The 15,455-nt window shown below is 43.2% G+C and overlaps 1 protein-coding gene across 1 annotated transcript in view; it reads right to left on the reverse strand.

The window, feature by feature from the left end:
• Positions 1 to 1,805: 1,805 nt before the first annotated feature.
• The window catches only part of terb1 (telomere repeat binding bouquet formation protein 1), a 99,929-nt gene continuing 86,279 nt past the window's right edge, over positions 1,806 to 15,455 (reverse strand). Inside the window, exons 18-20 of the mRNA XM_067997589.1 lie at positions 13,042 to 13,137; positions 9,644 to 9,906; positions 1,806 to 1,932 (exon numbers count right to left, since the gene is read on the reverse strand). Coding sequence (XP_067853690.1) covers positions 1,806 to 1,932; positions 9,644 to 9,906; positions 13,042 to 13,137 — 486 coding nt within the window. The remainder of the gene's footprint in view (positions 1,933 to 9,643; positions 9,907 to 13,041; positions 13,138 to 15,455) is intronic.

The raw sequence follows: 15,455 nt of genomic DNA on the forward strand, positions 1-15,455 counted from the left end.
AGTCTTCTAGCATATGAATGGGTAGTAAGAGGAAGGGGGGGTGCTGATTAGGAACCATAAAGGAGATCTGAGGCAGAGGGGATGGCTGAGGTACTAAATGAGTATCTTGCATCTGGCCTTACCAAGGAAGATACTGCTGCCACAGTCTCAAAGGAAAATATAGTTGAGATACTGGATGGGCTTAAAAATTGGAGGTGCTGAAAATGCTAGCTGTACATATGTCACCTGGTCCAGATGGGATGCATCCCAGGCTGCTGATGGAAGTGAGGGTGGAAGTTGCTGAGGTACTGGCCATAATCTCCCACATCAGTAGAAACTGGGATGGTGCCAGAGGACTGGACAATTGCAAATGTTCAAAAAAGGTGTAAGGATAAACCCAGCAACTATAGGCCAGTCAGTTTAACCTCAGTGGTGGGGAAACTTTTGGAAATGATAATCCAGGTCAGAATTAAGTCACTTGGATGAGGGTGGATTGATTAGGGAAAGCCAGCACAGATTTGTTAAAGGCAAATCAAGTTTAACTAACTTGATTGTCTTTTGATGAGGTAATGGAGGGTAGATGAAGGCAATTCAGTTGATGTGGTGTACATGGATTTTCAAAAGGCGTTTGACGTGCTGCGTGATAGGCTTATCAAGATTGCACAACCATGGCATCAAGTGGGTAGTAGTAACATGGATACAGAATTGGCTAAGGGACAGGAAACAGTGTTGAATGGTTATTTTTTTGGACCGGAGGGAGGTGTACAGTGGTGTTCCCCAGGGTTAGTGCTACAACCACTGCTTTTCTTGATATTAATGACTTGGGTATACAGGGCACAGCTTCAAAATTTGCAGGTGACACAAAACTTGGAAGGGTAATAAACAGTGAGGAGGATAGTGATAGACTTCAAGAGGACGTAGACAGGCTGATGGCATAGGTGGACATGTGGCAGATGAAATTTAATGCAGAAAAATGTGAAGTGATATATTTTGGTAGGAAGAATGAGGAGAGGCAATATAAATTAGAGGGTACAGGAAGTGAGATCTGGGGGCACATGTGCACAAATTGTTGAAGGGGGCAGGTTGAGTGTTTTTAAAAAAAAAAAATGGGATCCTGGGTTTTATAAACAGGCAGAGTACAAAAGCATAGAAGTCATGATGAACCTTTATAAAATACTGGTTCGGCCACAACTGGAGGATTGTCCAGTTCTGGGCACCGCAATTCAGGAAAGATGTGAAGGCCTTTGAAAGGGTGCAGAAGTTACTAGAATGATTCCAGGGATGCGGAGTTTAGGTATGTAGATAGACTGGAGCAGCTGGGGTTATTCTCCTTGGAACAAAGAAGGTTGCAAGGAGATTTGATAGAGGTATTCAAAATCATGAAGGGTCTAGCTAGAGAAACGAAACTGTTCCCAATGGTGGAAGGGTTAAGGACCAGAGGACATAGATTTAAGGTGATTGGTTCTTTTGCCAAAGGTGACATGAGGAAAAACTTTTTTATGCAGCGAGTGGTTAGGATCTGGAATGCGCTGCCCGAGGGGGTGGTGGAGGCAGATTCAATCATGGCCTTCAAAAGGGAACTGGATAAGTACTTGAAAGGAAAAAATTTGCAGGGCTACAGGAATAGGGTGGGGGTGTAGGACTAGTTGGACTGCTCTTACATAGAGCTGGCACGGACTCCATGGGTTGAATTGCCTCCTTCCATGCTGTAACCTTTCTATGATTCTAATTGGTTGGGGGGGAGGAAAGAGAAATGCAACTTTAGGCCAGGGTTCTTGGTCCTATTCAGTGACCCTGATGAAAGCCATGGGAAGGATGGGAGGGTCTCACTTTGGGGTCCCAACTATTAAGTGGGCTTGCTGACTCATCTCTTGCAGGAAGAATTGCCACTTGTCTTGAGTGCTAGATGGTTGCTGGTGTCTGGAACTGTGCCTCAGCAGAAGTTGGTGCTTGCTAGATCAATAAGAAATGAAATGTAGCTGTGGATAAATGGCATCAAATTGAGACTTTTTTTCCTCTTCCTGCTACTGGTGATGGCGGTAATGCTAAAATTTAACTTTGTTTTGGAAGTAGAAACTCCCCAGGCCAAAATTCACCTGTGCAAAAACTGTTGAAGTATAAAACTAGTACCCCCCCCCGCCACCATCCTACAGCCAAAACTGGGAACTGAAGCAGCAGAGGGGACATTAGTGTATATTTGAACCATACAAAGCACTTGCATGTATAATTGAGGACTGATCTGTTGCTTTTTAAGAGACTGCGGAATTAGAATGGGATAAGATCCATGTCACGTCGCAGAATGGCTGCTCTTAAACCGTAAGACATATTGGGTGAATTTCCTCTACTACTGTAAATCTGTTTGACAGAGCACAGATAAAAGCTTTGCTACTGTTACGGCAGAATACAGGGAGCTTTAGTTTACTGACTTAATGCTTGGTTTGGCCTTGATGCTTAGTATGGAGGAAAAGCAACAACTATTACTCGTGATCAATTTATTTTTTGTGGGGGGGGTTGTGGAAAGAACCAATAAAGTGAATAGTTGAAATATCTTGTCCATTAGGAATGTTTCTCAATGGATTTATTACATAGAGCCTAACCAAGGACTAAGATCTTTCCTTTGTGGACCATTATGTGCAAATTGTAGAGCCTGGGATTTAAATTCTTGTTTCTATTAACTTGCATATAGCTAAATTTGCTGATCCTGATGGGAGGCAACAGCAGTGAGAACAGCCCTTCATGCACTAGCAAGCGACAACATTTAAACAGCATTAACCAGTGCATTGATAGGAGTACCTATTGAGATGGGTTGTCTGGGTGTTAATGGCTGAATTACCAGTGGTTGGGTCTTTGGAGCATAGTTTGGATAGAATCAGTAATTCTCTTCACTCAGTCCCTGAATTGCAGTGTCCGTTCCAGTTGGTCGAACTTGATCCTCCAACTAACTAGGAGTGTGCTCTCAGCAGAAGCCACCAACCTTTTCAAATTATTGTAAAATTATAAAAAGCCATACTTTGTTGCCAATACATTTTAAATGGAAAGGTATCAAACATGAATTTCTACTTAAGGTTTGCAGAAACTATGCAGCGTATAATCTTCACTTTGATAAACTAAATGTGACCACAGCTGGTACATCCTGTGGTGTTGATTGATCTTAGCCAAATGGTGGTTATACAGAACATCAAAGCTAACTCTGTAGGGTCTACATAAGTGGGGGAAAATAAACATGGTCACTAGAGTACAGTGTATTTAAATATCATAATTGACTAGTAGGAAATTGCCAAGACCCTAATTGAATTGTATGGATCTGTCAAACTGCAAGAGCACAGCTGCAGTGGTTTGTGAAGGTTAGAACTATTTGAATTGTTGGTTTTACACTATCTGCCAAGAAGTGGGGTGTTACTGATTTTATTATAACTCATTCCCTATCTGCATTATAAACCATAATGAGCATGCTAAGTGCAGTTGTGGCAGATGCATAGCAAACTCCATTACCAGATTCTGGGGAAACCACCCATGTGCTTTCATTATAAAAGGATTTGCAAATTGGCTTGGACAGTGGTTAATTGAGAAATATACATTTTATAAGAACTATGGTGGGCGAGATGACTTTTACCACCCACCTGCCACCCCCCCCAACCCCCTCCACTGCCAAATTATGCATGCTATTCCCATCTAACTTTTTTTTTCCTCAATAGAATGTCAGCAATATTTTGCATCCCCAAGAAATTTTTATATAGCATTTAATTCTGAAAGCTCTTTGTAAAACTAATTGTTGGATGATTCCTGATAGTTGTACCCTCAGTTCTGATAAGACTGAACATGCTGAGGTTCTTTTTCTCCAGAAAAGAGAAAATGGAGAGGTGGCCTGATAGAGGTCATTTAAAATTATGAAGGGCTTTGATAGGGTAGACAGAGAAGATGTTTTCATCTGTTGGGGAGTCCAAAATTAAGGTCCATCACTAAGGTAGTCACTAATCAATCCAATAGAGAATTTGGGAGAAACTTATTTACCCGCAGTGCGGTTAGAATGTGGAACTTGCTACTGCAAGGAGTAATTGAGGCGAATAGGATAGATGCATTTAGGGGGAAGCTAGATAAGTATATCAGGGAGAAAGGAATAGAAGGATGGGTTAGGTGAAGTAAAGTGGGAAGAGGCTTGTGTGGAGCCTAAACACTGGCATAGACCTGTTGGTCTGAATGGCCTGTTTGTGCTGTAAATTCCATGTAATTACATTTGGAGCACAGTGCCAGTTAAGCAGCAGCATCTCACAAATGGCAATGGAATGAGTAATCTCATTAGTATTTTTATATTAGGTGAGGGAGGAATGTTGGGTAAGACGATGGGAAAATTCCAGGCTCTTTGAAGTGTCATTACATAGGGTGGGGGTAGGCTGTACATTCTCAGCATATCCTTCTATTCCTTTCTTCCTCATGTGTTTGTCTAGCTTCCCCTTAAATGCTATGCTAGTTGCCTCAACTACTCCTTATGGTAGCAAGTTCTAACCATTCTCTGGATAAAGAAGTTTCTCCTGAATTCCCTATTGGATTTATTAGTGACTTATATTTATGGCCCCTAGTTCTATTCTCCCCTGCAAGTGGAAACCTCTTCTCCATCTCTACGCTTTCATAATCTTAAAGACCTCTATCAGGTCACCCCTCTCTTTTCTAGAGAAAAGAGCCCCAGCCTGCTCACTTTCCTGATAGGTATAATCTCTCAGTTCCGGTATCAGCCTCTCTGTTCGCTTATGTGCCCATTTTCCACCTTAAAGCTGTTAAATATTTAATGGCCACAGAACAGATAAATGAGGGGCCCCAGTTTAAGGCTAATTTCTATAGCACCTTCTCACTGCTCACAGAAATGGCTCAAGTGCTTTCTATGCAATGAATTACTTTGAGCTGTACTTGCTGTGATGATATACATCAGCCATTTTGCACACAGTAAAATCCCATATACAGCATTCCTCACTTAATGTTGTGATAGTGTTGGTTGAGGGATGAAAGTCTGATGTCTTATTTGAAGCATACCAACTCCTGATAACGTGGCACTTTTAGTACTACACCCGTGGCTGCCTAAATTATGTGCTCTAGCCCTGCAGTGGGGCTCGAATCCACAATTATCTGTACCCAGAGGCAAGAGTACTAGTTACTGAGTTCAAGCTGACAGTTTGCTATATGCTTTGGTATTAGCCATCAACAGGAGTCCCAATGTCACATCTAGCCTAATTAGGTGGCATAAGCAAAAATGGACAGTCTGTGTCACAATATCCACACTGATCAGGAAAAAAGTCACAAAAAAAAAGTTGTCATTCCTTCCTGCTCCTGTATTCTATTGTAACTCCATATTAACATCAATCTTGTAGTACTTCCCTAATCAAATTTCCTTACAAACCATTTGCAGTAACAATGTAAGACTTGCATTTATATAGCGTCTTTCACATCATCAGGATGTTCCAAAGCACTTTACAGCCAACGAAGTACTTTTGAAGTGTAGACATTGTTGTAATGTAGGAAACATGGCAGCCAATTTGCTCACAGCAAGCTCCCACAAACAGCAATGTGATAATGATCAGATCATCTGTTTTAGTGATGTTGGTTTAGCGATAAATATTGGCCAGGGCACCGGGAAGAACTCCGCAGCTCTTTTTTGAAATAATGCCGTGGGATCTTTTATATCCACCTGAGAGGGAAGATGGCATTGGTTTATAGTCTCGTCCGAAAGACGGCACCTCCGACAATGCAGTACTCCCTCAGCCTAGATTTTGTGCTCAGGTGTCTGGAGTGGAACTTGAACACAACTTGTTGACTCGGAGGCAAGAGTGCTGCCCACTGAGCCATGGCTGACAGTTGACTAGTTATAACTCAATAAAGCAGGAGGACTAATTACATTAGTAGTCATTTGAGATTTACAGAAAATATTTTTTTTGCAGTTTAACTGAATTTTAAAAGGTCCACCAGACATTCAGTGCTCAATGCTAAAATGATACTTTCACTTGAGAAATGTCAGGTAATGAGTTTTGGACTGGGTTTATTCTTGTTTTTACACTTTGTCATGTTTATAGTAATCAAGAATTAGTGGGATTGTGTTACAATGTTTTGACAGTTCCTCAGGTGGTGATTTTTTAATCTCGCCCAGGTTAGTGGCACACAGCGAGGGAAAGTGTGGTTAAACTGTGACAATTCTGTGCATTTTCAACTGGCTTCCCCAAGAGGGAATTAATTAGAAGGCAAGGAGATAGTGGGCAGCAAATGCAAAATTAACAGTGGTTCACTGGCATTTGCTAATGGTCCATTCCTTCCACTTTTCAATTGTCTTGCTGATAGAATGGAGCATTCTTTGGAGGTTTCCACCTAAATTCAATACAATGCAAATAGCACAGATTGACAAACAGAAATGTATAAAGAAGTAGAAATAATAAATGGAGATAGAGATTCTTGAGTAACCTAATTGAGAGATTCAGATGACACTTTAAAGCAGCAGTAGCCAAGTTTTCTAACTTTTTGGACTGCACAGGTGCATATAATGGGGTCGTGGGAGGGGGCCACCAATAAAATTTAAGTCAATGTTTGAGTTGCTAATATCAACAGATCTTGGTGCTCTTGAGGCAACAATACTAAGAACAACCCTCCAGGCTCACAACATTCAAACCGGACAAACCAGCAAATAAGAAACGTACAGAACATGCAAATAGCACTGAGTTGCCTGGGCTTCAAAGGTTGGATTGGCAGGGCTTCGGGATACATATGGCCCATAGGCTGGATGTGGACATCACCAGGTGAGGATTTTCTAATAAGCAACTTGCTGCATGAGAGACCCCGCTAGTGGCGCGAGACCTCAGCAAACTCCATGCCACTGGTCTAAAGCAGCAATGTTTATTAAGCATGGCACCCAATCTCCAAGCAGTTAACATTCCTCTGAACACTATGGTTAGCATTGTGGTTAACATACTTGTAACATTACTCAATGTCATTTTAAACAGTTGAGAACTATGATAAAATAACATAGGAGAAGTACACAAGCACATTAATCAGTGTACTAAAAATAGTGCTTGGAAATTTCAACCTGAACAGATTTATAATAAACATGTGCTGCATCCCCTTCCATTGTACCATGCCAATTAACCTCCAAAGGCTTAACTCTTCCTGGGGATGTGCTCCCCCAGCAGTACTTTGGTACCTCGCCTGAAGTGTTATTCTTGCGGTGCGAGTCTAGACAATGAGTGCTGAGGGCATCCTAAGCAAGCCTGATCCTGTTCTTGCCAGGCGGCCAATGCATTATCCAGCGTAAGTCACTGAATAGCAATCAGGAGGGGAACCTGAATCATTTTAGCCAGGGACCTCGGTGCCAACTGTAATATCCCTATTGCAATCAGGACTCCATTTAGACAGTGAGGTTTCTTTAGCCTCTTACAATATATACAGCAGCTGAATCTCACCATAGAGCTTGGTTTGTTGCGGTTATATACAATAACGTACCAACTGAGAACATTCATCAGTTTCCTTTGTAACCTAAAATTACAGGGGTGCTTTTGAGGTCACTGCAATTCCATCAAGTTGAGCTGTGTCTTCTAGGTCTTTATTCTGTGGAGTTTCTTTTCTGAAAAATAGAATCCAGTTACACATGCACCAATGTTATTCCAAGGGCGGTGGAAGCAGATTCAATAATAACTTTCAAAAGGGAGTTGGATAAATACTTGAAGGGGAAAAATTTGCAAGGCTATGGGGAAAGAGCAGGGGAGTGGGACTAATTGGATAGCTCTTTCAAAGAGCCGGCACAGGCAAAATGGGCTGAATGGCCGCCTTCTGTGCTGTATCATTCTATGATTCTATAAGAAAAGAATGCACCTGCCTTTTAGTTTCAATTTTCTCTCTCTGCTCCTTCTCTGTCTTCATTCTTAGTAAACATCCCTTAAGAGGTAGTGGACAGATACATTGGGATAATGCAGCTTCATCGGCCTACTTACAAGAAAGTTTCTTTTCCTTAATTTTTCTCCCATCCAATCCTCTCCTAAAGGTGCTGACGTGCTGGGAACAGAGTTCTAGACACGTGTAACCTCCAAAGCTTTGCAGCAGTGGCTCTTCTTCATGTGCGATCCTGGACAGTGAGTGTGGGCCAGCTACGATAGCTGGCCAATACTTGCCCAACATCCACCCGGTAGGGGTTCGATGAATAATGATCATGAGCAGGAACGCTCAGAGTTCCCCCCCCCAACCCCCTGTTTCCTCTCAGTAACCGCGTGGTTCAATCTTTCTCCAGCGTATGCTCTTACTCATTCTTGAAAGATAATTTATGCTCAACGCACATTGGAATTAGGCCCCCTGTGCAACTGGGGCAAAGTAGGAAATCCCATCAGTATCCATTTAAGGAGAAATAGTGGGATAGGGTGGAACTTGCATTAATTCCTTCAGCAAATCAATCCTGAAAGATAGTGGGGTAAATTTTCGTCATCACGTAGGTGGTAATTTCACGGAGTGGATCACCTGCCTAATTTTCATTCCATTGATTTCAATTCCGCTTAATGATAACATCAATGGACATAATTGTTAACAAATTGCGTGGGAAGTTCACTTGGTGGTGCAGTTGATCAGGTCATTGTGTAACTGAGCCGTACAGAGCAGAAGGTCTGAGGTTTGATTTGCAATCTGTGCTCAGGCTGGCAGTAGGAATATCACAACGGGCCTCAGTACTCCTGGACTACAGAGGGGAAAAATAGCCCAAATTCACAGTCACCATCACCCTCCATTGACCCTGCTGAAAAGTGCATGTTGATGATCTTCCACCACCCCCACCCCCCCATCCCCAGCACAATATTGGGGCACAATAATGCAACGGTTATGCTACTGGACTAATAATCCCGAGAACAGGGGTTCAAATCCCACCCCGGGCAGTTTGAGAATTTGAATTCTGTTTTTAAAAAAAAATCTGGAAATAAGAAGCTGGTAACAGTAAAAGTGACCGCGAAGCTGTCAGATTGTCGTAAAAACCCAACCGATTCACTAATGTCCTTTAGGGAAGGAAATCTGCTGTCCTTACCCGGTCTGGGCCTATATGTGACCCCAGTCCCCACACCAACGTGGTTGACTCATGACTGCCCTCTGAAGTGGCCTAGCAAGCAATTCAGTTGTAACTAGGGATGGGTAATAAATGCCGGCCTTCCCAGTGTTGCTCACATCCTGAGAATTATTTTTTTTAAAGTTAAATAGCCTGCTGACACTCTCTGTTTGGGCACACACAGGAATAATAATGCCTATTTGGGGTGGGAGGAGGCTCGTGCGGAGCATAAATGCCAGCGTAGACCAGTTGGGCCGAATGGCCTGTTTCTGTGCTGTAGACTTGATGTAATTCTATGTAACTTGGTGAGCGGGCGTCTGTGAATCAAACCTCGGTAAAGAGTTGACATCTTGAGAAGAGTGGAGAAAATTGGTGGAGCAAAATCAGAGTGTGAGCATCAACAGACTTCATCACAGACGAGCCCAATCTTGTACTTACCCGATCTCCACAGGTACACACTTTCTAATAGAGATTACTGGATACCAATCAGGAATGGGAGCCCTGAGTACTAGAGGCAATTGCAACACCCAAGCAGAGATAGCATGAACCATGAATTGAACCAATGACCGCCTGGTCTAAATGTTCAGGAGGACACTGTGTGGAATGTTCCCCCACCAAGACATCAGGAGAACTTCAAATTCTACATTCAGTGCAAAATTCAGCTTCTTCCTCACCTGCAAGTTCCGGTACTTGTGTGCTAGATCTACGTTGGTCCGTCCTTTCTGGAAGGGGTATGACCAAAGAATAGAATTCCAGTGGTATCCCATTTTCTTCACTCCATCTAGCAGGTAGCTAACTTCCTTCTCCGTGAAATCCTTACGCCTTCTTCTTTTCCTCTTTTGTTTCATTCCCAAGGAGTATTCACATATGTCTGAATGCTAAAACAACAAAGGGACATCACATGATTTACTGCACCAACCCACACTCACTTGGAATCTGAATTTAGACCTTAGGATAAGTCAGTAGGTTAATACACACTGTCTGACAGACCAGGAAGGACTTAAGCTTCTAAATTAAAGTTCTACTCTAGAACTTGAGCACATAATCTACGTTGATACTTCATTGTTCTGAGGGAATGTTGCATTGTTGGAAGTGCTGTCTATGAAACTCTGCCTGGGTGTTGCAATTGCCTCTAGTACTCAGGGCTCCCTTCCCTGATTGGTATCCAGTAATCTCTGCTAGAAAGTGTGTACGTGTGGACATCGCCATTAAAAGGAGGCCCTATCTGCCTGTACTAAGGTGGATGTTGAAGAACCCAGAGCACAATTCGACGAAGAGCAGCAAGTTCTCTTTCCATTGGGGCATAGTCTCAGGATAAGGGGTGGGCGATTTAGGACTGGGATAAGGAGGAATTTTTTCACTCAGAGGGTTGTGAATCTTTAGAATTCTCTACCCCAGAGGGCTGTGGATGCTCAGTCATTGAGTATATTCAAGACTGAGATCGATAGATTTTTGGACTCTAAGGGAATCAAGGGATATGGGGATCAGGTGGGAAAGTGGAGTTGAGGTCGAAGATCAGCCATGATCTTATTAAATGGCGGAGCAGGCTCGAGGGGCTGTATGGCCTACTCCTGCTCCTATTTCTTATGTTCCCTCATCCAACACCACCAAATACAGAGTAATTGGTCTTTCATCTCATTTGGTGTTTGTGAGACTTCTTGTGCGCGCATTGGTTGCCATGTTTACCAACATATTAGTGACTGCACTTCAAGGGTAATTCATTGGTTGTGAAGCACTTTGGGACATCCTGAGGATGCGATAAAGTACTATTTAAAGGTAAGTTCTTTCTTTAGGTTTGAACCATGGAATGTGCTGAATTAGCTAATCTCAGTTTAGGTGCTGGTAGGGGCCACTACACTTGGTTTCTGGGGTGGAAGAGGGGAAGTAAAGTAAATCAACCAGGATTCTTGTTCCTAACTACTATGTGGTAAAGCAGCTGATGAAACAGGGCAGCTTTACTCAGTGTGGAGTTGCATGCTTAGTCTGGATCAGAGATGCAAGTACCATGCTAGCACTGCTGTTCACTAACCTGTGAGTCTCCAACCTGAACGATTTGCTAAGATCAGTGGCCGGGATAGTCAATATTTTACTAGGTCTTCCTGTGGCTTACCACAGCAAATCGTGGCAGGTTTACCTTTGGGTTGTAGTCACTTGTTAAGACTGGCTTGAAAATGTGATGGACAGCAATAAAAAACAAACGCGCTTAAATGAGCCAGAACTTCAAATTCATCCTCCAATGATTATAAGTATACCTCACCTATTACGCACACGAATAATGCATTTCACTTTCACATGATGGTTCAAAGCATAATGTATAGTAGCAGAGCTTGTGAGAGCACAATTTACTCTGAAATATCAACACAGGAGCTTTGTGCTCAATCCCTGGCCGCTACTGAGTTAGCTCATCTCATTTCGGCAGCAGTTTGAGCAGTGCCTTAGGGTTTTTGCTTCTGATTACTATCTATTGGCCCCTCCTGGAAAATGTGAGTTTGGGAACATTGGGTGAGCACAGGGTCAGGGTCGACTGTGATGCCTCTACGGTCAAACAGCCTAACACTCAGTGTCAGGGCTCACACATAGACGTTTACAACATGGAAACAGGCCCTTCGGCCCAACATGTCCATGTCGCCCAGTTTATACCACTAAGCTAGTCCCAATTGCCTGCACTTGGCCCATATCCCTCTATACCCATCTTACCCATGTAACCGTCCAAATACTTTTTAAAGACAAAATTGTACCCGCCTCTACTACTGCCTCTGGCAGCTCGTTCCAGACACTCACCACCCTTTGAGTGAAAAAATTGCCCCTCTGGACCCTTTTGTATCTCTGCCCTCTCACCTTAAATCTATGTCCCCTCGTTATAGACTCCCCTACCTTTGGGAAAAGATTTTGACTATCTACCTTATCTATGCCCCTCATTATTTTATAGACTTCTATAAGATCACCCCTAAACCTCCTACTCTCCAGGGAAAAAAGTCTCAGTCTATCCAACCTCTCCCTATAAGTCAAACCATCAAGTCCCGGTAGCAACCTAGTAAATCTTTTCTGCACTCTTTCTAGTTTAATAATATCCTTTCTATAATAGGGTGACCAGAACTGTACACAGTACTCCAAGTGTGGCCTTACTAATGTCTTGTGCAACTTCAACAAGACATCCCAACTCCTGTATTCAATGTTCTGACCAATGAAACCAAGCATGCCGAATGCCTTCTTCACCACCCTATCCACCTGTGACTCCACTTTCAAGGAGCTATGAACCTGTACTCCTAGATCTCTTTGTTCTATAATTCTCCCCAACGCCCTACCATTAACAGAGTAGGTCCTGGCCCGATTCGATCTACCAAAATGCATCACCTCACATTTATCTAAATTAAACTCCATCTGCCATTCATCGGCCCCCTACTTCCCCCCGGAGAGAGGGTACCAGATGGCTGTTGGCTCCTTTGTAACTATACTCCAGTGCGAATCGGAATTTTCAGGGGAGGAGTAGAAATAAACGGAAGAGCTGATTGTCTGCGGGACTCACCGCTTGCGAGCCTTGCTCTACACTCCAGCTTCTAACCTCTTCGAGCCTTACAATCCTCTGAGAACTCTGTGTTCCTCCAACTCTGGCCTCTTGTGCATCCCTGATTTCCGTCGGCCCACCATTCGCAGCTGTGCCATCAGCTGTCTAGGTCCTAAGTCTGCAATTCCCTCCCTAAACCTCACCGTCTCTCTCGCCTCCTTTAAGGCGCTCCTTAAAACCTACCTCTTTGACCAAGCTTTTGGTAAACTGTCCTAATATCTCCACATGCGGTGTCAAATTTTGTCTGATAATTGCTCCTGTGAAGCGCCTTGGGATGTTTTACTACGTTAAAGGTGCTATATGTATATATATATACGCAAGTTGTTGTTGCTGTTACTCTCAAAATTAATGGTGCTCAATGCTTCAAAGTACACATGATTAAAGGCACCAAAATCTGCAAACAGGAATTCCCTTGCACTTCATAATAAAAATACAACAGCATACAAACCTTGTCATCATCGAAGGAGTAGATATGATCCTGAATTGTGGTTTTGTTGCAGACCTGTGGAGTACACAAGTCTTTTCTGTGGTCTGGCTGGTATTCCTGATCTGTAAAGAAAACTTGTCCATGTTACTGTTCGTCTACATTTGAAATGAAACAGTTTACAACAGTAATGTGTTAATATGCAGCTTCCAACACCATTTGATATAAATTTAAAGAGTGAGTTAGAGAATCGTTACACCTACTGGAAAGTGCTTGTCAGTGTAAGTGGACATTGGGTAAGGGCTCGGGCTGGGCTGTGATGAACACAAGGACAACCAACACTCAATGTCCAGATTATCTAAAGAATGGCCACTTGGGTCAGGGAACCAGGTATGACCGGCAAATGTCTGGAACAGTATCGCAGCATTCACTTAGAGGCACGGGAGGGGGAGTGGTGGAGTGGAATCATAAGCTCCTGTCAAGGCTGCATCAGCATCAACACTGGCAGGGGCCTTGGAGGGCCGCTTTGTTAGGGCAAAATGTACAGAGGAACAGGAGGAGGCCATTCAGCCCCTCGAGCCTGTTCCGCCATTCAATTAGATCATGGCAGATCTGTATCCTAACTCCATTTACCTGCTTTGGTTCCGTAACCCTTAATACCCTTACCCAACAAAAGTCTATCAATCTCAGTTTTGAAATTTTCAATTGACCCCCAGCCTCAACAGCTTTTTGAGGGAGAGAGTTCCAGATTTCCACTACCCTTTGTGTGAATTAGTGCTTCCTGACATCACCCCTGAATGGCCTAGCTCTAATTTTAAGGTTATGCCCTCTTGTTCTGGACTCCCCCACCAAAGGAAATAGTTTAATATGGATACAAGACATTATCAAGCTATGCTTTCTTCCATTGAATGCCTTAAACTAAAGGTTTGCAAACTGCGGATCCATCGTATTTCAGTTCGTCTGAGGCCAGGCATAATGCTTGCCATGAGCAGGGTGCCTTGAGAGTTCTGTACCCTATATTTTTTTCTATTTGTTGATTTACTAGCGTGTTACTGTTATTGCTATAGTAAAGAATGAAAGGACTCTATTTGTACAGCGCCTTTCACGATCTCAGGACATCCCAAAGCACTATACAGCCAATTAAATCTTGTTTGGTTCATCTCTCTATCTACCCTATCAAATCCTTTATTCGCCATAAACATTTCAATTAGATTCCCCCCTAATCTTCTATATTCAAGGGAATACAAGCTTAGTTTATGCAACCCGTCCTCATAATTGAACCCTTTTAGCCCAGGTATCATTCTGGTGAATCTGCACAGCACCCCCTCCAAGGCAAATCCTTCCTGAAGTGTGGTGCCCAGAACTGAACTCAGTACTCTAAAGTGTGCGAGCAGAGAGACTACACTGTCGGAGATATTATGTGTGCAAGGTCTAGAGTGGAATTTGAACCCACAACTTTTTGGCTCAGAGACAAGCATGCTACCAACTAAGTTATGCTGACACTTAGTAGCCCACTCAATAGTAGCCTCAGCAGATTCTTTCTGCCTCGTCTCTCATGCAGGCAACGAATGATGCAGGGCGTGTAGAGGCCTAAAGGGAAATCCTGATCGGAGATGAGATGCTCCCATTAGGGAGGAGGAGGGAAGGGGGAAATGAGTGGCAAGTCAATCGGGGTGGTTTCTCTAGGCCTCAACATCAGAGCAAAACTGGCAGAGGCCAGAAACAGATTGCCCACCTAATGGATTATTGGGAAAACTAGTTTTTAATACTGTCTCGCTGTTCGGAAGTAGGCGATCTCAGCCTGGATGGGAGTAAGGAGCAACAACTGGCTTCAGTTTAATCTGGGCTATGGATGGGGAATTCCCCCTAGCCCTATCCCACCGCCCCCCCCCCCCCCCCCCCACTCCAAAATCAGTCAGGACTCCCAGTCCTGGTCACATCAGATGAGCCCTGCTGGAAAGTGCTCATCTGGTGGTGTCAGTTGAGAACGGGATTGGGCTTTTTCCCTGATGCCTGCCTGTTACCACCCATGCTGAGTAAGAGGCAGCCATTACTCAGCATGGTTCCATACCTTCAGGAAATAAAATTAGAGGGAAAAAATTGTCATATTGAATACAAGACAGGATCACACTGTGCTTTCTTCCATTGAATGCCTTAAACTATAGGTTTGCAAACTGCGGAACCATCGTATTTGTCCGTTTGGGTATAATGCTTGCCATGAGCACAGTGTCTTGAGAGTTCTGTATTCTATATTTTTTTCTATTTGTTGACTTACTAGCATGTTACTGTTTTTGCTATAACAAAGACAGAAAGGACTCTATTTGTACAGCACCTTTCACCGTCCCAAAGCACTATACAGCCAATTAAATACTTTTTAGGTGTACTCCCTGTTGTAGTGTAGGAAACACAGCAGCCAATAAATGACCAGCTAATCTGTT

The sequence above is a fragment of the Heptranchias perlo genome, chromosome 16 (assembly GCF_035084215.1).
Source record: "Heptranchias perlo isolate sHepPer1 chromosome 16, sHepPer1.hap1, whole genome shotgun sequence".
Taxonomy (NCBI): Eukaryota; Metazoa; Chordata; class Chondrichthyes; order Hexanchiformes; family Hexanchidae; genus Heptranchias; species Heptranchias perlo.